At 42.6% G+C, this 23,188-nt stretch overlaps 1 protein-coding gene across 1 annotated transcript in view; it reads right to left on the bottom strand.

The window, feature by feature from the left end:
* Positions 1 to 22,831, bottom strand: part of sptbn4a (spectrin, beta, non-erythrocytic 4a) — a 35,491-nt gene extending 12,660 nt beyond the window's left edge. The window contains exons 1-15 of the mRNA XM_061752280.1: positions 22,224 to 22,831; positions 21,864 to 22,018; positions 11,850 to 12,113; positions 9,987 to 10,220; positions 9,804 to 9,893; positions 9,446 to 9,724; positions 9,238 to 9,368; positions 8,297 to 8,501; positions 7,198 to 7,443; positions 6,939 to 7,073; positions 6,479 to 6,720; positions 4,867 to 5,005; positions 4,648 to 4,732; positions 4,241 to 4,452; positions 1,251 to 2,572 (exon numbers count right to left, since the gene is read on the bottom strand). Of these exons, the coding sequence (XP_061608264.1) occupies positions 1,251 to 2,572; positions 4,241 to 4,452; positions 4,648 to 4,732; positions 4,867 to 5,005; positions 6,479 to 6,720; positions 6,939 to 7,073; positions 7,198 to 7,443; positions 8,297 to 8,501; positions 9,238 to 9,368; positions 9,446 to 9,724; positions 9,804 to 9,893; positions 9,987 to 10,220; positions 11,850 to 12,113; positions 21,864 to 21,986 (3,707 nt within the window). The 5' untranslated portion in view covers positions 21,987 to 22,018; positions 22,224 to 22,831. The remainder of the gene's footprint in view (positions 1 to 1,250; positions 2,573 to 4,240; positions 4,453 to 4,647; positions 4,733 to 4,866; positions 5,006 to 6,478; positions 6,721 to 6,938; positions 7,074 to 7,197; positions 7,444 to 8,296; positions 8,502 to 9,237; positions 9,369 to 9,445; positions 9,725 to 9,803; positions 9,894 to 9,986; positions 10,221 to 11,849; positions 12,114 to 21,863; positions 22,019 to 22,223) is intronic.
* Between the last annotated feature and the right edge of the window lie 357 nt (positions 22,832 to 23,188).

Raw genomic sequence — 23,188 nt, 5'->3', positions numbered from 1 at the left:
TGTTTACAGCTGTCTTTTTTACTTTGCTGTGAACCAAGCTAGCAATAGCATTCGTAACATATGATACACACTCGCTCTGTCTCCGTCTTGCTCACATGCACACTCTATTAAGAAATATAATTGATGATAGATGGCAAGATATAGCCTGCAGCCTATAGCATTAGCAGGCAGCAAGCACTCTCTATTAAGAAATATAATTGACGATAGACAGTGAGATATAGGTACAACCAGGGAGAGAAAAGTATATTTACATGAGACTTTACACCGATCTCATCGGCTTGGTCGGTATCGGCTGATAATTAGCAATTTATGCTGAGCGGCGGATCGGCTTTAATGTCATAATTTGCCGATCCGATCAATGACGTCATTGATCGGCTCCGTAGAAGACATTTACTCCGCGTCGCCATGTACTGTATATTTGAATCCAAAACCTTGTTTATTTTTAGCCTTGTCGCGTCTTTTGACGAAGTACTGTAAATATCTGACCACCATTAAAGTTATTTAAAATAAAAAAACAAAAAAAGTCGCCGGTGTGGCACAGACAACACGTCTGAGACAGACAGCTCGTAATGCCTGGATCAGACTACAAGACAAATTTGGTCTTTCACAATTGCACTATGTCAGACTACTGCAATAAAATCTTATATTCCGATACCACCACATCCCGTCTTTTCCGATCACTGGGCTTTATCTTGTCAACTCGAACTTTTAATACGATACCGCTCGCAAGCAGGCAACAAAACGTTAGGTATCTTAGCAAGCAAGTGCTAGGACTAACGGTTGTATGTAAACATGCCGGCGTTATGTCGAGTCATGCTCTAGTTTTGGTGTGTGTGAAGTAATTTAATTAAATAAAGTAATTTAATTACACTAAGGTGTCACTGATGGTGTAGTGGTAGACCCGCCTGACTTTGGTGCGGGCAGCGTGGGTTCAGTTCTCACTCAGTGATGGTGTGAATGTGAGTGCGAATGGTTGTCCGTGTCTATATGTGCCCTGCGACTGACTGGCGACCGGTTCAGGGTGTAGTCCGCCTTTCACACAAAGTCAGCTGGGATAGGCTCCAGCACCCCGTGACCATAACCAGGATAAGCGGTGTTGAAAATGGATGGATGGATATATATATATATATATACTGTATAGATATGAAACTTTAAAGCGAAAAGTCAATCAATAATTTTCCCGTTTTGATAAGGGCGTTTTTGCCGTGTATATGCACCCGAACTGTCACCAGCGTGACCAGATCACTTACCCTGAGCGTTTGTCAGAGCCATCTTTAACAGAGCCCTCCAGGTCACTCGAGTCCTGTCGTTGCAGCCTCTGCTTGCCACTCCCCTCCTGTTCACTGGACGACTGCCTTTCCAGGCGTCTCCGATACCGCTCCTGACGCACAATCATTGGAAGCTCGTTCAGCCTGGCTTGGATCTCCTGTTCGCTGGAAGTTTGTCTACCCAGTTTGTACTCCCGTTCTCGTCTCAGGTGGTCCATCTGAGGGTCTGAGCGGCTGCCCCGGGGATCCCTCTGGAGACGGCCGTGGAGGAGGTCCAGTCCGGACTCCGGCCCCATCATGTCTGCCATCGGGATATCACCATACTGTTCCCGCTGTACTCTACTGGCCTCGAGGAGGGGGTTTACAGCCTTGTGGATGTGATTGATCCCTGGTTGCATGAAGTCAGCTTTCAAGTGTTGCCAAGCATAAGCCATTTTTGGGTCCATGATGCCACCACTCGGTGCCAGGTAACCCGAACTACCAAGACTTCCACTGCTGTAATGATTTTGTGCGAGATAGCCTGAGCTACCCATTCCTCCACTGCCGTGATAATTCTGAGCTAGATATCCTGAACTCCCCAAATTTGGCTGCGGAGCCAAATATCCTGAACTCCCTAAATTGGGCTGCTGTCCCAAATATCCTGAACTACCCATGTTTTGAGGTTGTGTCGAGTAAGCGGAACTTCCCATGTTATGTTGTGTCAAATATCCAGAACTTCCCATATTCTGCTGCTGAAGAAACCCAGGGCTTCCCATTACATTACTGCTTTGCTCCTGCGCCAGGTTACCCGAACTTCCCAACCTGCCACTGCCCGGATGGCTTTGCATCGCATAGCCAGAGCCACCCACACAACCCATAGACAGTCCAAAGTAACCAGAGCTCTCAGCGTTATCAGTTGTTTGATTGTTTATCCCCAGGTATGTAGAGGTGTCCTGTCCTCCACAGTGCGAATTCAGCACTGAAAAAGCGGAGTCATTTCCACCTCCAATGGCCTGGTGGTTCATCCTGAGATATGAGGGGCTCACCAACTTTCCACTACAGTGCTGCTCCAGCCCGTGATACCCTGATCCATTTATGACTGGATTGTAGCTGGCGAGCGATGAGGACAATCTCTGGGCTGCAGGGGGGGCAGCTGGTTCCACGCTGGTCTGTGAGTGTGTGGGTTCTATTTGGGCGTGTACCATCTGCCTCATAAAGGATGGGTTTGAACTGAACGAGGGACCACTTGGAGTCAGACAAGATAACGGGAACATCCTTCGACTGGAGAGCGGTGTCTTTTTGTCTTCCTCTTTTTTCTTCTCAGCCTGAAAATGATTGAAATAACTAAGATCATGCTTACTAGGGAGGAGAACACAACACAAAAGAAGGATATATGCAATGCAGTTATACAAAATTATTAGGAATATTTGCTCATTCGTTTTTTGGCAGCCATAGAACAAAAAAATATGGGGTGGAATGAGTAAGATCATGGTTCATGAGACAGCTTTTAAGGCCATAACGATGCAAAGAGATGGTATAGACCAGTGATTCTGAAACATTTTGCACCAAATACCAACTACAAAATACTTCAAGTACCCCCATCATGACCAACATTGAAATATAGTAGCATATTTAATAGTTGTAAGCCACTGTTACATGTACATTTTGAACATTAACACTGTGTTTAAATATTGGGAAACAACAACTATTAACTTAAATAATGAGTCAATTAAAATATACTAAATATAAAAGTTAAAGGTCCCCTTCCATCAAAATCCAATTTTTTTCTACTGTTTTATGCATAACATAGGTTAAAATTAGTCTGTGACCTGGTTTAAGTATGGCATCTATGCGGTTTGTCGGCTGAATGGAATAAAACAATGAACGGCATGGGGATGAAAGGCGCGAACCGGTTACGTTGAAGTGATTGAATGGCACCTGCTTTCAAAATATCTTCCTCTCTTTTACTTCACCCGGGTGACACGTCCCCTCCTCTGTGGGGTTGTGACCGTGATCGAACAATCAAACGCTTGGTCAATTCTACTTCACGACGATAGTAAGACCCCACGTCATCGAATGAGCCAAATGCGATTTCGCTATGGAGGCTCAGCAATATCGCCAACAGCCAACCGGCCAATCAGAGCAAAACTGTTTTCCATATTTCAATATTCCATATTGAGAAGATGAGCGAAGAAAGCAAGCAAAGTTTATTTATTGTGATATTTATTTACATGTGATAAATCCGTCTATCTCAACTCCCAGGCAAACAAGACAAAATAGAACATCTTTAAAAAGGACATTATGGGCATTTTCAGTCCAGATTAATTTGCATACCCGATAAAAGGACATCAAAGATTATATATAAAAAAATTGGATGTACGGGGACCTTTAAATTAAAAAAAATAATAATAAAATTGTTTAAAACCAGTTATTAAAGATTAAATGAAAATGTATGTAGCTTGAAAGTTAAGGACAATTGAACTTTACTTGGTCAGTGGTTTATTTATTTATTTTTTGCATATCTGTAGCGCACGTGTCAAACTCAAGGCCCGGTGGCCAGATCCGGCCCACCACATAATTTTATGTGGCCCGCGAAACCAAATCATTTGCTTGAAACGCCATGATTCTTGCGAATATCAAAAAAACTTTAAATTGTCATATGTAATAAAAAATAAAGTTGTGATACTGCAACCATGTTTTCGTTACGAACACCCTTTTCACAGTACAGTAACAGTTTTTTTATTTCAAAACTAGTCATCCATTGATTTGTTGTGTATGTAATAATATAAGGTGACTCAACATTTATATTTCACAATCATATCGGCCCTCTGAGAGAAACCGTAACTACGATGTGGCCCGCGGCAAAAATGAGTTTGAGTTCAGTTTGAGAATCACTGGTACAGATCCATGTCTGCTGAGCAACTACAATTCCCCAAGATTTTTTTTTCCTGTGGAATCAAACGGATTAAACATTTAGCTACAGTCAAGCTTACTGCGGAAAGCTGGCGGAGAGAGCTGAAGCGTTCTTTCCAGGTTACAGCAGCCTTGCGGAAGGCTTCATGGCGAAGGATGAGCTGCTCAACCTCATCAGTTTGGGCCTGGGTCTGACCGCCCTCTGGCTGCTTGGAGGTGATCGGAGGTTCCTTGGCCTTCAGCCAGGCTTCTGCCCTTACTGTCTCCTGGGCAAACTGGAACCTCTCATGTTCTGAAGAAAACAGCCTCCCGTTAATCTGTTAACCATCACTTCACATTATAATGCATGTGGCACAGTAAATTTGCATTTGCGTGTCATATCATACAATGGTTCTACATATTGATTTCAGACCTGTGTCACATTAACCTGGAGGCTAATAAGGTTAATTTATTTAACATTACGTTGTGTCAATTGTAAGCAACTCACTGCGCTGTAGCCTCTCCTGGTGTTTGTCCCATTTCTCAACAAGATCATTCTGCTTGGCCAGAAGGCTGTCCAGCTTTTCTTTAATCTGCAACCATGACCCAAAAATATATTGATTGAGATCAGATTGAGTTCAAGAAGGACTTGTGTTGCTTGTGTAGTTATCCTCATGTGCATGAATAATTTGGAATTTGAAGTAATTCATCGTTTGGTTCGCCTGACCTCCTGCGATGCAGGGTTGCCAGCAGCTATAAGGATTTTGCCGAGATCTGCACACTGCTGGATGGTTTTGCTGCGGCCATCTATTTTGGCTTTTAGCTCCTGGTGCTGTTTCATCATGACCTCCAATGCCGTCAAATCCCTGAGATAAGAAAGATGATGCATTATTTAGAATTACAGATTAGAAAAAGCAATACATACGAGTACTTGAGCAGTTTTTTCTCGTAATAGTTCATCCCAAATGTGTTTAATAGGAGTGAGGTCTTTCAAGGACAGTCAAATCCTTATCATACCATACCATAGCCGACAATGCTTTGTGCACTAGGGAATGCACCACAAATTCTATGATTTGTTATACTGAATAATTAAGATTTAGTGGCAACTAAAGAGTATAGCAAACCCAACCCAGATTAATCGATTTTGAGATCAAGGGTGGTTTACATCTGGTTCATATTCTCTTATGCCGTCAGTTGATGAGGTTGTAAATTTGTTTGGTTCCTTTTTACACTATGAAAATTCCAAGCCAAAAAATAAAAAATAAAAAATGCACGTGCAACACGAAAATGACTTGCTGTATGGATTATTGGAATCGGTGCTAATAAACGCAGCATGGAGCAAAACTCATTTTTGGGATAGCTTAATAAAAATGAAAATTGACTGCACAATATATCAGTCTAAAGTAAAGTAGAAAAAAGTCGAGTGAACCTATTTCCTTTCTATAATGAAAAAAAAAACATGCATTTATCAGACAACATGCTAACCTCATACAGTACAGTATATGCAGAACCAGAGACATGTCTGGTAAGTCATCATTATGTCGTCTTGGGTCAAACCAGAAATTTGCCAAGAGCGGCTTGAGGTCACCATAACTGAATTGTGCCAAATTCATTTGGAAAACATACCACCTTGGTCTCAGACCAATTGGTTTCATCTGGTCCTTACCCCAATTTAACTACTGGCTTCACAGTTGGTCATGTAGAATGAGCTATGACCGATGATCAGCCAAACATAGCAATTGATTTCAACTTGCTAAATATATGTATCAATTACATATATTTTTAAAAAATTTCTATTTACTACATGTTTTGCAAGGGCGGCACGGTGACCGACTGTTTAGAGCGTCAGCCTCACAGTTCTGAGGACCCGGGTTCAATCCCCGGCCCCGCCTGTGTGGAGTTTGCATGTTCTCCCCGTGCCTGCGTGGGTTTTCTCCGGGCACTCCGGTTTCCTCCCACATCCCAAAAACATGCATGAATTGGAGACTCTAAATTGCCCGTAGGCATGACTGTGAGTGCGAATGGTTGTTTGTTCCTATGTGCCCTGCAATTGGCTGGCAACCAGTTCAGGGTGTACCCCGCCTCCTGCCCGATGACAGCTGGGATAGGCTCCAGCACGCCCGAGACCCTAGTGAGGAGAAGCGGCTCAGAAAATGGATGGATGGATGGACATGTTTTGCATATTTGGGACGGATGGAAAACTCAAGTCAGTCTCTGACGCTTTGATTACATGATATTGAAACTTGAGGAGAGATATCATTGCAAATTAGGTCAAGATGACACTGCAGCCTCGCTCGACACTATAACACTAATATGCTCACAAGAAGAGTAAATTTTACCTGGGTTCGTCCCATCCAATCTGGCCCTTAATGCCTTCCATCCACATAAGATTTTCGCGCACCACTGAGAAGAATTGCACTTTGTCTGTCACTGAGGTGACCTGGACACGGCTGGCCACACAAGAGCTCAACAGCTCCTTCCAAGCGTCCATTACTTCGTGCTCTTTTGCCAGAATGGCCTCAGCCTTCTCACCAGCATAAATAGTACGCAGCTGTGCAGCGTTCTCCTGCAGCTGTCGTACCTGAACCAAGATAGGATGCAATGACTTCATCATAGCTAGTGAGGTTGTTGATTAATACGGTCACAAGAGTTGCACCCACCCCCCCCAAAACAATCTATATGATCATTTTGTATGTAATCGATTAACTGTACATCCTGTATCATATAAAAGTACAAACCCCCCAAAAAACAAAGTAAATGATGTCACTGATGGTTTTCAGAAGAGGTTATATCACTTGCCTGTGTAACTAACAGTTGAAGGGCATGCTCAAAAGAGTGCATAAGTCTCTGCAGGGTGGCTGGATTGGTGATGTTGGCTTGGCATGCCCTCACCTCTGGCAGCTGCTTTGTCTTTCCTGCGATCTGAGCCAAAACCTACAACACCAGACAGGGTCGTCATCACGAGCGCTTTGAAAATATGAGCGTTATGTTACAGCCAGACAAACACCCTTTAAAATGACACGCCTGAAACACAGGCTGTTATTAACTCGTAACACACCTCCTTGCAGTCGGTGAAGAATTTATGGAGCTGGTTGGATGCTGCCAGCATCTGTCTGCGGGTCTCCATCAGCTCCAGGAGGTCGGCCCAGGACTCGTTCAGTCCATCCTTCCACTCAGCAATGGTGGCTGCATCCGAATGACCACAGTCGATCATTTCATTCACCATTTTGTTTACCTGCTCCATCCGCTGCTGGCCAATGTTGTTTGTTTCTGAGGCAAATTTGGTGAACGTTTCTTGAAGCATCTGGAAAAAATATATAAATAATGTAATATGTGTATTTTAAAACATGTGATCTATGATGAAAACACAAGATAATCAATTAAGAACAATAAAAGCACTTGGCTATTATACTGTTTACACAAGATTAGTAATATTGACACATCCAGTGCAGTACCAAAGTCTCATTCTGCCATTAGATTTGTTGTTTTACCAATGGCATGATGTCCATATATAATTAAAGTCTCTTAATTAGAATATAATCACAATGTCATATGCATAACACTTGTAGCATGCAGTTGAATTTCTGTCTTTTATGTATGACAAAGTTTCAAAATTATCGAAAAAAAACACTTTTGCAGACTACTGTATGTACCAGTGGTACAAGTTTTTACATCCAGTCACGCTATAGGTTTTAATTGCTTGTGCTGGGACCACTAATAATAACACAGGTTATATTAAGATATCAACTCACAGTTTTTTACTTGTGTTTAGACACTATAAAAAGCATCCCACCGCACCACTCATCAGTCGCACTGCCTTTATCATTTCCCACATCCTGTCCTGTCCTCCCCTTTTCTGTCCTCTCTCATCTTGTTCTATTTGGGTAGTTATTCCATGTTCTCCCCCCCCCCCCCCCCCCCAACACACACACACACACACATCCACAAATAAGAACATGATTTGATTGTTGTAACGTTACTTGTGGTCAAATATCTAACTATTGCCTAACTATTGTTCTGCTGTGGTTCGCATCCCTGTTGCACAGCAAAACTGTTACAGCACAAAAGGCATACAGATCCAACATAACCCACAACTATAAAACAACTTGTAATTAGTGAAGACCAATGCGTAAAACTGCAGTGATCTGAATTCTCACCGTAACATGCTCCAGGTCTTGGCCAAGATCGGTAGAACTTGCTACAGTCTCTCGTTCAGTGATCCATTTCTCTAATTCCTCTACGTCCTTATTGAGCTGATAAAGCCAGTACTGCTGCTCCAGCTTGATCTTCCTGTGCTCCACCATGTCTTTCAGAGACACATACAGTCTGTCTATGTGAGACTGCTGCTTGGTGATTTGCTCACTGAGGAAAAAATAACAATACCAGATGACAAACTCACTTATTATAAGTTATTACAATTAGAAATGCATGGTTGGAGATGACCACAATGTGCCCGAGCAGGTATCTAGCAATTGTTCAGGATGTTATACATACAACCCCAAATTGGACAATACAGTATAATGGAATCCAACACATCGATTCATTCATCCATTTTCCAAAACACTTATCCTAATTAGCCTCAGTGGTGAGCTAGAGCCTATCCGAGCTGACTTTTACGCTCACATTCACACCCGTGGACAATTTATAGTCTTCGATGAACCTAACATGCATGGGTATAACACGCAAACTCCGCATAGGAAGGCCTGAGCCAAGAGTCAAAGCCGGGACCGCTCGACTTTGAGGCGGACTGAATCCAACACTGTGTAACTCTGCCCATAGCCCTGCCCTTTTGTGCACATTACAACCACCTGCATCTCAAATAAAACTGTTAACTCTCATTTGCATTATTTTACAGACACCTACTGTAGATCCAAATTGAAGAATGAGATACCTAGATCTTAGATACTGTTGTTCATTTGAACATGATGCCAGTGAAACTGAACTGTGTTTCACACAGAAAATCTTGACTATAATTCATGTGTATTGCACTGCTATACCGTTCTAGTTAAAACAAAAATAGATTTTTTTTTTCTTTTTCTAAAGCTATGAACTGAGCTTGATAGGTGAACAGCAAGTGAAATGATGAGTCATGTCACACCTCTCTGGGTGTCCGAGCTCTAGCAGCTGCTGGCATTGCTGGGACAGCATGCCCACAGTCTCTGCGTATGTTTCCACTGTTTGTTCCAGAGCCAGGTGAGTCTTCAACAGTTGCAGGGTGCTCGCCTCATCCTGAAAACAATCAGAAGTGAGTCTGTGTACTGGAGTAGTGGGTTTACAAATAAACTGACTGCCAGTGTTGTCCGTACCGTGCCTTTTTCGTCATTGGCCTGCTGCAGCTTCTGACCTGACAACCAGGACTCCACTTTGGCTGCCTCACTGTAGTATTGTTGAGCCTGCAGTGCTGCATCCAGCATCACAGATCTCCTTTCCAGCTCCAATTGCAACACCTCCCACAGCTGCCGCACATGGCCAGCCCCTTCACGCACAAACTCCACTTCAGGAGTGCGCAGCGATGCGATAATTCCCGCCCTGTCTAGAACCTCCTCAACACGAGCCCGCCGCCCTGCCAACTCCCTCTGGAGAGTCTGAAAGACCGATCTCAGGTAAATCTCAGGAAGGGTTTAGGTCTACGTTTAGCTTAGAATTGACCTTTGTGATACTCACCTGTTTTTTTTTTACATGCTGCTGCACACTATGGAGATTACGGCCATATTCCTTACATGATGCCTGGGGAAGCCTCTCTTGAATCCACAGCTATTAAATAATCAAACAAGATAATGCATTTAGTCAATGTGCACATGTGGGAATGGTAACAAATATTTAAAAATGAGAAGATGATGAGCTAACCATCTCGTCTTCCAGGTCTTGAGCGACTTGGTGCATCTCTTTGGAAGCCAGCAGGATGCGGCGTCTCTCCTTCAGGGGCTCAATGAGGCGAACGATGCGGGTCTCTGCCATGCCTGACTGCTCAGCACCCTCCTTGTCACCTGCCATCAGACCTCGCTGGGGAAGGCAAACTCCTTGCAAGCTACCCAGTTCCTCCACATCCTTGTAAATGTCCCCAAACTGAGACTCCATAGCCTATGCCAAAACGATACAGTAGAGTTGCAGCTAAAGTAAGGTAAATGTTCAACGGAATTGTTGCATATGTATGTAATGTAAAACGTACAAATACTGTATTGACTGAAGTTTTTCGCCCTTGAAAAACAATTGTCAACGGGGGTGGGGGTGGTGGAGAAAGATAGGGTCGGGGGGTGGAGGGTTAGGTGGCTATTTGTGTTTAGGAATGTGTCTTCTGCATGCGCCACAAACACGATATTGATTTTAGACTTTTTTCCAAATTGTTATGCAAATGATACATTTTCTTTGATTTTCATCAATAGTCCATGGGACAGTCAACACAATTTTCAAGTCATCAACTTTTAGAATATCATTTGAAGGATTTGAACAAACCTCCCAATGGAAACTGTATTTTTAATACCAAAAAAAAAAAAAGCACTGTTCCAAATTATTACAAACAACGCAGTTTAAAAACATCTCACAGGTTGTAAAGAACTCAAAAAGTCATTTGTTGAGTTACAGAATTAGCAGGTCATATTTAATGAAATAAAAACCAGAGTTGCTGTTTGGATGCGACCTGCCTACCGCCTTGATAGATCTTTTACTTGAGGAGGCTCGGTAGGTCGTCAATTGGGATGTGGTCACAGGAGGATGGGGGCCAGACCATGAGTTTATCTCCTTTTATGCCCATAGCAGCCAATGATGCAAAAGTATTCCTTTCAGCATGAGATTGTTCACTGATATGTGCCGCTCAAACCTGGATGGTCCATATGCATGGAGTAGTGGATAGTTGGTGGATAGCCACCATGTTCCAACAAGGCTGGGATCTCAGCAAGGAGTTGGCAGAGTCATGTTTTGGGTCGTAATCATGCAGCGAGAGCTGGTTGGTCCCTTTTAGGTCCCTAAAGGTGTGAAAATGGCCACTTTCTTCCATAGTACAAAAAGAAAAACCGCGCTTCCTTAAACAAAATAATCTTCATGCATGACAAAGCACAAACTGATGCTGCAAGGAATACCTCTGCATTATTGGCTGCTATGGGCATAAAAGGAGAGAAACTCCTTGTGTGGCCCACATCCTCCCCTGTCCTCAACCCTATGAAGAACCTTTGGCGCATCTATGAGGGTGGGAGGCAGTTCACATCAAAACAGCAGCTCTGGAATGCTATTCCGACATCTTGAAAAAAAATTCAAGCAGAAACTCTCCCAAAATTCACGTTCATAGGATACACGAATTGTGAAGCTGCTATTAAATAAGACTTCAAATGTTATTCGACCTGTTAAGATGTTTTTGACTAAAATGGCTTTTGATTTCAGTAAACGTGATCTCCTAATGCTGCAAATTGAACATATAACTATTTTAAATTCTTTAACATCCTAAATGGTTTTGAAACTTTGTTGTGCATAATAATTTCGAAAAGTGCATTTTAAATTCTTTATTTAATAAAAATAAATACAGTTGTCATTGGCAGGTTTGATCAAAAACATTCAATGTCTACTCGAACGATTGATGACTTGAAAATTATGCTGTCATTTGCTTCGACTATTTAGGAAAATCGAAGAAAAATATCATTTGCATAATAATTTGAAACACGGCGCAATAATATATTTTTTCTAATATTTAGTATGGGCCATATATTCCTATATTCTTGCCTGGAATTTCTGGAGCTGCTCATTGAATGTGGGCAGATGATGTGCCTGCTCCAGTTGGGGGGGCTGCTGCTCCAAGTGGGAGAGCTGGTTGTCAAGGTCCGAGTAGCTCTTCACTGCCGGCTCCGGCTTGTTGTTCTCAAAGAGCTGGCGAGCTTTGGCCTTGGTTGTGGTCTCCAAGTCAGACCAGCACTCTCTGATCTCTTCTAGCTTCTGCTGCACAACTGTGCGCAGCTCCGGCTTCTCCTGGATCAGCCCCTGGCCTTCCTAAGGAAGGAAAACAGGAACAGTTGTTAAACTGATAGAGGCGACACTGACAACACAGATTGATACAAATCACTGTATCAGTGCTAACACTGCTAGCCTTATTTAGTTTAAAATAGGCATTATATGTGAGACTCTCATTTCTTGGCTGAGTGACTCTGTTTCTCCCTTGTACACGGCATTAATGTCAGCTATAGCTTCAAGGGACGGTTCTTATGGGATGAGCTGCTGTCTCTCTCAGTAGCAGATATGGAGAAGATGAAACACTACAGCTGGAGAAGGCTATAAAGCATTTTCAACGTATGCAGTGTCAATCATTCTATTCCATTACACTGAAAATCAAACATTCATTGAGTCATCATTAGCATGGAAGCTGGCGAGGCTCAAAGTCTAACCTTGATCTGTACACTGTACATATGGCATTGTTTGGACTGAGGAAATAAAATAAAATAGGCAGTAGATAAAATCAGTTCTGTAGCCAGAAATAACATGGAATAAAACTGCTCCATGCCAAGGCAGCAACTTACCTGCTTGCAAAGAAGCAGGAATAGAGCAAAATTTGGCCTCGGGCTGACCTACAAATCGTGCATGGTAAGTCTAATACACCTCTCTTATGTCCTGTACCTGAGCTTTTCCTCGTTCTCTCTCTTTTTTTTGTGAGAGATTCCGAATGAAGACATGCATTCTAATCAATGCATCCGGCATTTTCTTTTGTATCAGTCGAGCTGATATTTCTAGTATAAACGTCTGTAGTATTTGACCGGAAACACTGATTTGATCTGCTTGTTGATGTCAGTGATACTTTCATATTATGCTCTTCATGAGAGTAGTGTTGCAAAAGGAAACTAGAAATTTTCCAATGAAAGTTAGTTTTGCCTAAATTGTGTGTGTGTGTTTTTTTTTAAATGCATTGTTTTATTTGTGAATAGTGTTTTAATCATTTTACAGATTAAAATGGATGTAGTGTGCGGATTCAAAATACAGCAGTGGCCTCAATACTCCTGCTGTAGTGTGCAGGTTTTTTGAAACATCTATGACATGATGGAGCAATTCACAGTGTATTCACATACGGTCATAAAGTGGGTGTGGCCTCAAGAGTCTGCAGTAAATTGTGTGCTGTGGCCATGGAACTAGAAATTCTTACAAATCATTTTAGCTAAGACTAATATTAAGATGTTTTATTGTAATATTGCAGTGCCTTGCTATAGATAAACCTGTAATTTGCCACAGTTGCACCTGACCAATTTAGCTCTGTAATTCCCTAAAATGGTAATTCCCATGGAAAAGTTCCATCTTTAAGAATTCCTGAAATGTGAAATATGGTAATAACCTTAACATTCTGTGCATCAAAGCCCGGCATCGCTTCTGTAATTTTGCTGTGGAGCTGGACTACTGTATCTATTCTATGGCTCACATAATGCAGTGCTGCATTCCTCCTCTTGGCACAGCCTCTCTGTTCAACTTCTGCTTGTGCTCAGTCTCTCTCACATCCCTAAGCCTCATTCTCCATCTCATAATGCAGAGCCGGCAGAAAGTGGTCTCCCTCCTCTTGTGGCTTTACTGACACACAGAGGCAAGAGGAGACAAAACCAGAGATGGGGTGGTGGAGAGGAAAGGCAGAGTAAAAGAGGAAGGGAGGTAATGCGAATCAAAGGTTTGTGGAACGGGAATCGGGCTGCGGGTGTGCCGTGCTGTGGCAAAACCTTTACGCAGTTGGATCCAATGAACATCTGCGAGTTTTTCTTCTTCAAAGCAGTTATGTCTACCACGGCACAATGTCGTAATAGCATCCACATGGCAGTATGATACTGTGCGAAATTCTTCAGGCTTTCCTGTGATGCTGATGCAGCAGTACAGTTGGAGTTATGTAAGAGCTTGTTTTTTTTTTTTTTGTTTGTTGACAAAAGTATTTACACCGACTGAAGACAGAAAAGCAACACCATGTCACAAACTCTGTGTCTCTCTTTCAGTCCACATTGTCCGTAAACAAAATGTATTGATAATTGTCCAATTACTTTGGAGCCAAAGTGCTTTAAATAACAGCAGGGACATTTGTGTTTGCCCATGCTTAATAAAACTATAATTAAAACATTTGCCTCTGTATCAAACCACAGCTAAACAAAGAGCTAAGGAATGAAACAACTCAAAAACAATTTGTGGCTGTTTAAAGCCATCAACTTTCCTGTTCAGGGTGATGGGAATCTGGAACCCATCCCAGCTCACTTCGGGCTAAAGGTAGACTACACCTTGGACTTGCCACATGGCGCTTGTTTACAGCACACTGAGTGAGAAATTAACCCTTGACAGTTCCACAAAAGTGTAGTTACTATATGTACACTACACAACCAATCGCTGTGCTGTTTAAAACAAGAAGGTCAAATATCAGTAGGCTTTATGTCCCATGTTTTTGTTGTATAAAGACCAAATAAGGAAGCAAGATGTGTCGCTATCATAAATCAACATAAAGAAACATTGATATAACATACTTTTTTTGTTTTTTTTTAAATTAACAACTGTGGCTTAACACCTTTGGTTTCCGTTGATGGTTGTAATTGTTATACTGACCGTGGCCAGAGTTTAAATATAATTATTGACATTGACGAATAACTCGATTTTTACCCAAACCGCAACTCTCTGCTTCACTCAGCTTTAAAACATTTTGCGAATAAGTCACCGGACTGAAGAACAAGATAAGAGTTTTCTCGCTGTCATGTCATTGACCTACTTTTGAACATAATGGCTCACAAGTAACCAAATGTGCAGTATCTTTTGAGATTGCTCTCCTACAATATTGGGTCATTGTAGTGGCAAGACAACACAAGTACACGATACACACACAAACATATACAAACACACACACACACACACTATCCATCCATCCATTTTCTGAGCCGCTTCTCCTCACTAGGGTTGCGGGCGTGCTGGAGCCTATCCCAGCTATCATCGGGCAGGAGGCCGGGTACACCCTGAACTGGTTGCCAGCCAATCCCAGGGCACATACGAACAAACAACATTCGCACTCACGTTCACACCTACGGGCAATTTAGAGTCCCCAATTAATGCACACACACTATATATATATATATATATGGAACAGGAAAAGTTACAATGTTACTCTCAAGTGCAGATACCGATGTAATTTGTGTAGGCGACATTGTTTCTGCCAGTGTCTTGTGATGATTTCTCACAGTGGAATCTCAAATGTTGAATGCCTCTGAGGTTGTACACTTAAGTACACGAGAGGTGTTAAGAGAAGAATGTGAGAAAAGAACAGTAGTTAACTTTGTTTTAACACTTGTGTTACCATTAAGAAGGTTAAAAAGTGAGATATAGCTAGGGTTGGGCATCGTTTGAATTTGAGCGATTCTAGTCCGATCCCGATTCCGATTCTCGATTATGATTCTTTTAGGGGGCTTGGTCAAAAAGGTTTGCGTGGTTTAAATAATCATTTTATTAGCAGCCTGCAGTATAATCTCAAATGAACATTCTATATTACCAGTATTAATATCAAACCTATGAACTAAAAGGCAATGTGTGTGGAACTAACCCAATTGACTTAATATTCATTAATTATATTTTCAGCTAAAAGGTAAATATAGCATTGTTAAAATAGTTATTTGCGCCTTTTTTTTTAAATCGTCAAATGGTTTATATGTGCAGGTTTTAACTTGCCTTGCTGTTTTAAGCATGTGGTCTTCAATTTTGAAGGGTACGCACTGTAACTCAGCATTGTGACACGAAAAATTATTTCACAAAGTAAAACGAGACAGCAAAAAAAGAGTAATAAATGGAACCAAATGCTCTGTAAATCCTTGATTTCTTTCAGTGCAAGAGTTCAACCCACCCTTTAACTTGTTAGCTGCCTCAATGTTGGCAGAGACGTATTTTATTGTTTCACTCACCCAATTTGACTTTGACTGAGGCTCAGTGTGGAAGGGAGCACGTCAGACTTCTACACATTGTGAAAGCCTCCTTAGCACAATATAATCTTATTCCAAGTGTTGCACTGAGGCCACTGGTCATTTATTTTAACACAGTTAACACTTCTGTTCACCGCTGCCGTTGGCCACAAGCACGTTTTCGTGCATGTTCTTCTTCGTTGGTTTTCATCGCTTCTTCGTTGGTTTTCACAACTTTTTTCTTCAGGGTTGGCGGACTGTAGGCATCGAAACTGGGAACCGCATTTTGAAAATTTGAACGATTCCGGGAGAACTGGAATGTTAGTCCCGGTTTCCATCGGTTCTCGATTCTCGAAGCCCAACCTGTGCAAGACACCTTAATATTGTTGTCATTTGTCCGTAAAGTCAAGACTGATATTTTTTTTTTCCCATTTTATTATTCACAGTGATTAATGTGTGATACATACAGTTGATAAATGTTTTATGATGGTGACAGCTTGACCCTGAAAATCTGAAAAACAGTACGTATATATTTTTTATTTATTTCCTTTATGGGAAAATTTTAGGCTAACCGGCATCCCAGAAGGTTCCATTGTACAGTATATTGACTAAGATTAACTTTATATCAGTATTCTAATATATACTTAACTGATCATCTTCTGTTTGCAATTTTTCCATCCACCCATCTATCTATTTTCGATCGCTTATGCTGTTCTGGGTCATGGGTGAGCTAGAGCCTAATCCATCTGACTTTGGGATGTAGGGTAGACTTTGAACTGGTCGTCAGTCATTTCTTTTGGTATTTCTTTCACCTCCTGTCTGTGTGCAGATATGGCATTGAGTCCACTTACAGTATGCACACTTGAGACCTGGGCAAAAACATTCATCCATACTACTTGTCCTCATTAGGATCACACATAACTTGAGCCTATCCCAGCTGACTTTGCGAGAGAGAGAGGCGGGGTACACCCTGTACATGCCACCAGTCAATTGCAGATGACAAATATACTACAATTCAAGAAATCATACTGGATTAGACTACACAGTAATGAGACACATTTACAGTTCAAATTATATTCAGCATCTAAAACTGATGAGCCTTTGCAGCTCGCCAATTCATCTTTCAAAGTGCTACTCCTATATTGGCATCAAAGCCATTTAAACAAAAACAACAATAAGTGAGACTTAATCAGTAGTGGGTGAAGGAAACACCAAAGATGACCGACTATAGTTAATTCGATGGTTTAACCCACCTAAATGTCAACTGGTGTTTAGGATTGATATTGTTTCCATATGCAAATATCGAGCTGGTCTATTTGTTCGGGCCGGCTATGTCGTTTTATTTACAAAGTATTGACATCTGTGCCAGAGGTAAGGCTTGGCACAGGGTCAGTGCTCACACTGTAACAGAGAAGTATCCACAGTTCTTTAACATACTGTACATGAGCTGACCTGGAGCTATGTTCCATACTGAGCGTGCATAGTGAGAAGTGAAAAAAAAGAACAAAGGCAAAGGACAGAGCCAAACTCTTCCAAAAGACCACAAAGCTCAACAATCATGGCAGCATGATTGCAGTACAAGCTTTTGTCTCTCAGGTAGCGGGAGCAGGAAACTTGGGTAAGTGAGGTTAATAGGACATAAAGACAAGGCCATTGGAAGAGGATTATATAGGAAGTGGAAGCGCAAGAGGCAAGACATATGACCCCTACATCTATAACACAAACATCTTTATTTTTAATTTTAAATTAGCCCTATCGATGTAATCTATTCATCCAGTGTTAATAATTCTGTCCATTGCGTGTAATTGAAACAATTGTAGCAAAATGGAGTACATCAACTGACGTTGGGTGAGAGGCGGGGTACACCTTGAGCCCGTGGCCAGCCAGTTGCGGGGCACATATAGACAAACACAACCATTCACACTGAGAGTCACACATAAGGACAATTTAGAGTCTTGAGTTAACCTAACATGCATGTTTGTGGAATGTGAGAGGAAGCCGGAGTCGCTGGAGAAAACCCACATAAGCACAGGGAGTACATGCAAATCCCAATCTAATTTGCTAGAGGTTATGGGTTTGAATCTCATCTTCGGCCTTTCTGTGTTGTTTTCATCTATCTGCGGATTTTCTCCGGGTGCTTTTCCATGTTGTGCTCGAAAAAGCACGGTAGGTTCATCGAAGACTTTAAATTGCCCATTGGTGTAAAATTGTGTGCGACTGTGTCTAAATGTAAATGTAAATGTCTAATTGACTGTTGGCCAATCCAAGCTGTACCCCGCATCTCGGCCGTAGAGTCAGGTGATCCAGCTCAGATCGACCCAGCGTGGACCACGCTACAGAAAATCTATGCATGTATGGATCTCTTAAATAATCAATCTTTGTGAGAATAGTTTTGAGAAGGTCTTTTCTTGTTCCAGCATGACTCTAGTTTAGTGTAAAAGGGCTTTCTCAGAGCAACCTTTGGAATGAACAAGAATGGATCCTCCAACATGACCTCACAAATGTTCTTCTAAATGAAAGGAGAAAAACACCGACATACTCCGTATTTTCTCATTTTCTTCTTTCTTCAATTACTGTCCATAAAAGCAGTTGGTTCATTTGATCAGGGTGCAGGCAGACAGATACTGAGCTCCCGCGGACATATTTAACTCGCAAGCGTTTATCACCAGCTCATTCTGTATTTAATAAGGGTACCCACTCACATTTCTGTTGCCACAGTGCAGTGACAATGCTCCACTCACGCAGGGATCACCGTGATTATGCATTATCATGAGCTGACGAAGGTTATCCAAATGTGAAGCCACAGCAAAAGAAGAATGGATTGGATTTATATAAAACCAACATATTGTAACCCTACTAATTTCGAGGGAAAGACAACTCATCTCTACATACATTTTTTCTCTAGTAAACCAGCCCCCTATAGTGAGTACTAAATACCAAAAATAAAACCTCTTTTATATGAAATGCAATGTACGACATGTAAAACATATGAACAGAAATTGCGTTATGTGCATACTTTGAACGCAAGAGAGTGAAAGTGAACACTTTTGGGTGGCGTGGTGCAGAGGGTCCATTTACGCCCTGCGACCGGAGTGAACAGACTGCATTGTGTCCCTGGGCAAGACATTCATGCCCAAGAACGAATGTGGTTGGATGTTTGGTGGTGGTCGGAGGGGCCGAAGGCGCAGAATGGCAGCCACATGGCTGCTGTATCCAGTAGGAAACGCCCTACTGCTTCCAGGAGAGAAAAGAATGATCTGACTTCAGCATGGCAGCGTTATGAATCCCACTAACCCAACCCAACCTAAACCTTCCTGTAACAATTTTGATTGTATTTATTTGGTACAAATGTGATACATATTTGGAATGGTCAGCATAGCCTGCCCTTCCCGCGATGCAGCAGCCAGTCATATAGCAGAGGAGCGTGCCCTCTGGAGCGTGTTGGTATTAAGTGGTAGAAGTTAATAAATGTGCTGCGTATCCTGGTTTAAGCCAGGTACTTGCACCACAACTGTACATCACTGGAAGGCAGCGTATTGCTCTGTGCACTCAAGAGCCAGGTTGGCGAGAAGTGGGAGGGATTGTGCGGAACAAACCATTTTTGAGGCAAGTGGGGTACTGTATTTTTGTTGTTGTCAAACTGTTACATTTCAACTACATACTCCCGAGGTTATACACTTTTCTACGCTTTTCTCGCTTGTTGAAAAATAACGTAGATTAAAATAAATAAATCATATATTTTTGAGTGTCTAGACCAGAGTTGGCGGCACGGTGACCGACTGGTTAGAGCGTCAGCCTCACAGTTCTGAGGACCCGGGTTCAATCCCCGGCCCCGCCTGTGTGGAGTTTGCATGTTCTCCCCGTGCCTGCGTGGGCTTTCTCCGGGCACTCCTGTTTCCTCCCACATCCCAAAAACATGCATTAATTGGAGATTCTAAATTTCCCGTAGGCATGACTGTGAGTGCGAATGGTTGTTTGTTTCTATGTGCCCTGCGATTGGCTGGCAACCAGTTCAGGGTGTACCCCGCCTCCTGCCCGATGACAGCTGGGATAGGCTCCAGCACTCCCGCAACCCTAGTGAGGAGAAGCGGCTCAGAAAATGGATGGATGGATGGATAGACCAGAGTTGTCGAACTTGTTTTCATCATAGGCTACAGAGTTATGGCGCGTGTGTGATCTTTATGACTGGAACTAAATTTGAATTATATTTAACCATACAGACTAAAACTAACCAACACGTAAGATTTTGTTTGATGATTGTGCTATTGTATGCCAAATATAAAAAAAACTGACTTTGCCGTGAAATAATCAACTCCATCTACACTGTATTTCTAGACTATAGTTATAGAACATTTACTCATAAGTTTTCTAAAAACCACATATTTTAATCTTTGGTGGGCTACATGAAATTATGTGGCAGTACCGATTCACTCCGCGGGTCGGTCAAGACTGCCGTAGCTTATTCTTGAAATGCATTTCTTTTGTAGACAGCCAAAATGGCCAATTTGATACATTAGGTACATTAGGCAACAGTAGTAGGACTTGTCTTCAAGGACCATGGATATAATTAGTTACACTAGCTCATGAATAATTAATAATGGAGACAACAGTAAATTAATGTGTAAAGAGGATTACAATCAATTTTATTGCAGTAAGTAGAAAGTAACAAATTTAAGTACCTGTACATACAATAGATTTATATTTCAGTATATAAAGAATGTGTGGCATGGTGGAGAACTGGTTAGGACATCTGCCTAACAGTTCTGAGGACCCGGGTTCGAATCTGACCTCGCCTGTGTGGAGTTTGCATGTTGTGGCCGTGCATGCGTGGGTTTTATCTGGGTACTCCGGTTTCCTCCCATGTCCCAGAAACATGCGTGGTAGGTTCATTGAAAACTCTAAATTGCCCGTAGGTGTGAATGTGAGTGCAAATGATTGTTTGTTTCTATGTGCCCTGCCATTGGCTGGCAACCAGTGCAGGGTGTACCCTGCCCCTCGCCCAGAATCAGCTGGGATCGGCTCCAGCACGCCAGCAACTCTAGTGTGGAAAATGGATGGATGGATATATAAAGAATGAGCTCAAACATCCCAAGAACACGTCATCATATTCTAACAGATTTTTGTATGAATGAAATGAAATGTATCTTAATACGACTGTAATAGAGAGAGCTTAATGAAGAGATGAATGTTGAAGAGTTTACATTACAAATTATCAAGTAACAAACCAATTACATATCAGCAGGACCTACATTCTCAAACTAGAACATCCTCAGCTTCTCTAAACTGGGAATGCTATTCCTCGAATGAAAGTAAAATTTCTGCAACATGGAATACAAGGAGTGCAAATTGAGCTCATTTGCATGTCAAAAGCCCCCTTAGCTTCAGCGAGGGAGAGGATATTGCATTATGTAGATGGGATGGCATATGATGGGAACACAGTTCTGTCTTTAAAAGAAAACCTGCCTTTCAAGATGACCATAGAATAACAGTTCAAATGAAAAAAATAATGTACATTATCTGTATGATCGCCACTGCCGCAAAGGTTTTTTTGTGTCGCTAAGCTAAACGATGGACCGACGCAATTGTACTCTTAACATCACTGCGAGAGTGGCAAAAGCTCTGTGAACGTGAAAAGCGAGCTGAGCATTCATAACCTTGAGAATGTTATTCAGGATGCCCCCTTTGCCATGTCATAAAACAATGATCAATGAGTTAGGACACCTCTCCCAATTTCACCTCGCTTCTAAGGCAATTCAGACATGTGTTCTTATCAACATGGCACCCCACTCCCACCTCCCTCTGACTCACCTGCTCTATCTATGTGACCTCTCCATCCTGCAACACATCTACTCACCTGTTCTATCTTGGCCAGCCATTCCTTGTTCCGGGCCAGTTCTGCCATGAAGGCCTGGTGCTTCAGCCACTTCCTGTGTAGCTTTTGAGCCTCATCTCGCGCCGTGTCTCGGGCCATAAGCATCTTCTCTTCCACCCGCTGTCCCACTCACTCAGCTAGGGGAGACAAAAATAGCCACCATCAGGAGGCCAATGCTTGATCAAGCCGGCCCTTTCCCACAGGACGTCCTGCTCGCTTCTTCTATGCACGAGCCACCCTGTTCCGCTGGGCTCTGCAGGGGCCTGGATACCTTTTCTCTCACCACCCACCCCCACCAGACACTCTTTTTCTGGAGAAAAAAAAAAGAATCAAGATAAGCACCTCAGCAGCGGTAGCAATGGACGCACTCAAGCCCTTCGTTTGGATCGCCCTGGGTCCTCATGCCCTACTACTTCATCGGTCTTGCGGTCCTGATGCTGCAGTGCCTGCTAGCCACGAAAGGCAAAAACAACCAGCAAAACCAAGGAAATGAACCAATGGCAATGCTGTTTAGGAGTCACACACACACATCCAAGCTACGTTGCAGGTGGTCAGTTATCTTCTAGCCTCAAATGTCAATTAAAATCCAGGAATCGGTGCAGATGTAACATCGCCACAGAGGAATCTTCCAGCCGGAGCAAACCTGATCATCCACCGCTGGCAAGTCCCGGTCAATCTATAGTCCTGTCTAGTGAAGCAGTAGACGGGAGGAGGATGAGGGGGAGGAAGAGTTTGAGTGGGAGGAGCAGGGAGGACAGGATGCAGAGGCAGTGCAGAGGAGGCTGGAGAATATAAGCTATCTGCTCTTGAAATGCATCATTACCGCTGCTGCAATGATGCATGCTGACGTGAGACAGCACACAACATTCTCGCCTCAGTTCGCCTTTCTCATGTTCCCGAGCAGCTCGACCGCGGTTGGTGCATGCTGCTGCAGTCCTTGCCTCTCAGCAACGCTCTGTGTGGGTGCATATGCGTGTGCGTGTGTGTGTGTGTGTGCAATCACAATCAGCACTGCAGTGCCAGAGCAGAGCAGAGCAGAGAGAGAGAGAGAGAGAGAGGTATACTGTAAGAGTTCAGGAGAGAGAGGCAGGAAGAGGGAATGTTAAAGGGGAAAAATGAGTGAAGAAGAGGAAGAGGTAAAATATGGTGTTGGGAGGTAGTGCTGGGGTGGTGATAAACAGAATGGAGGTAAGAGCCTGCGTCATCCTTCAGTGTCACCAGGGACATTTCGCTGCACTAGAAATGACTGCACTCGGGAGCAGGAGCAGGATTTGGGATGGAGGAGGGGTCAGTGGAAAGCAGTGAAT

Source organism: Phyllopteryx taeniolatus, chromosome 17 (assembly GCF_024500385.1).
Source record: "Phyllopteryx taeniolatus isolate TA_2022b chromosome 17, UOR_Ptae_1.2, whole genome shotgun sequence".
NCBI lineage: Eukaryota > Metazoa > Chordata > Actinopteri > Syngnathiformes > Syngnathidae > Phyllopteryx > Phyllopteryx taeniolatus.
This window is presented reverse-complemented; position numbering and strand designations above follow the sequence as displayed.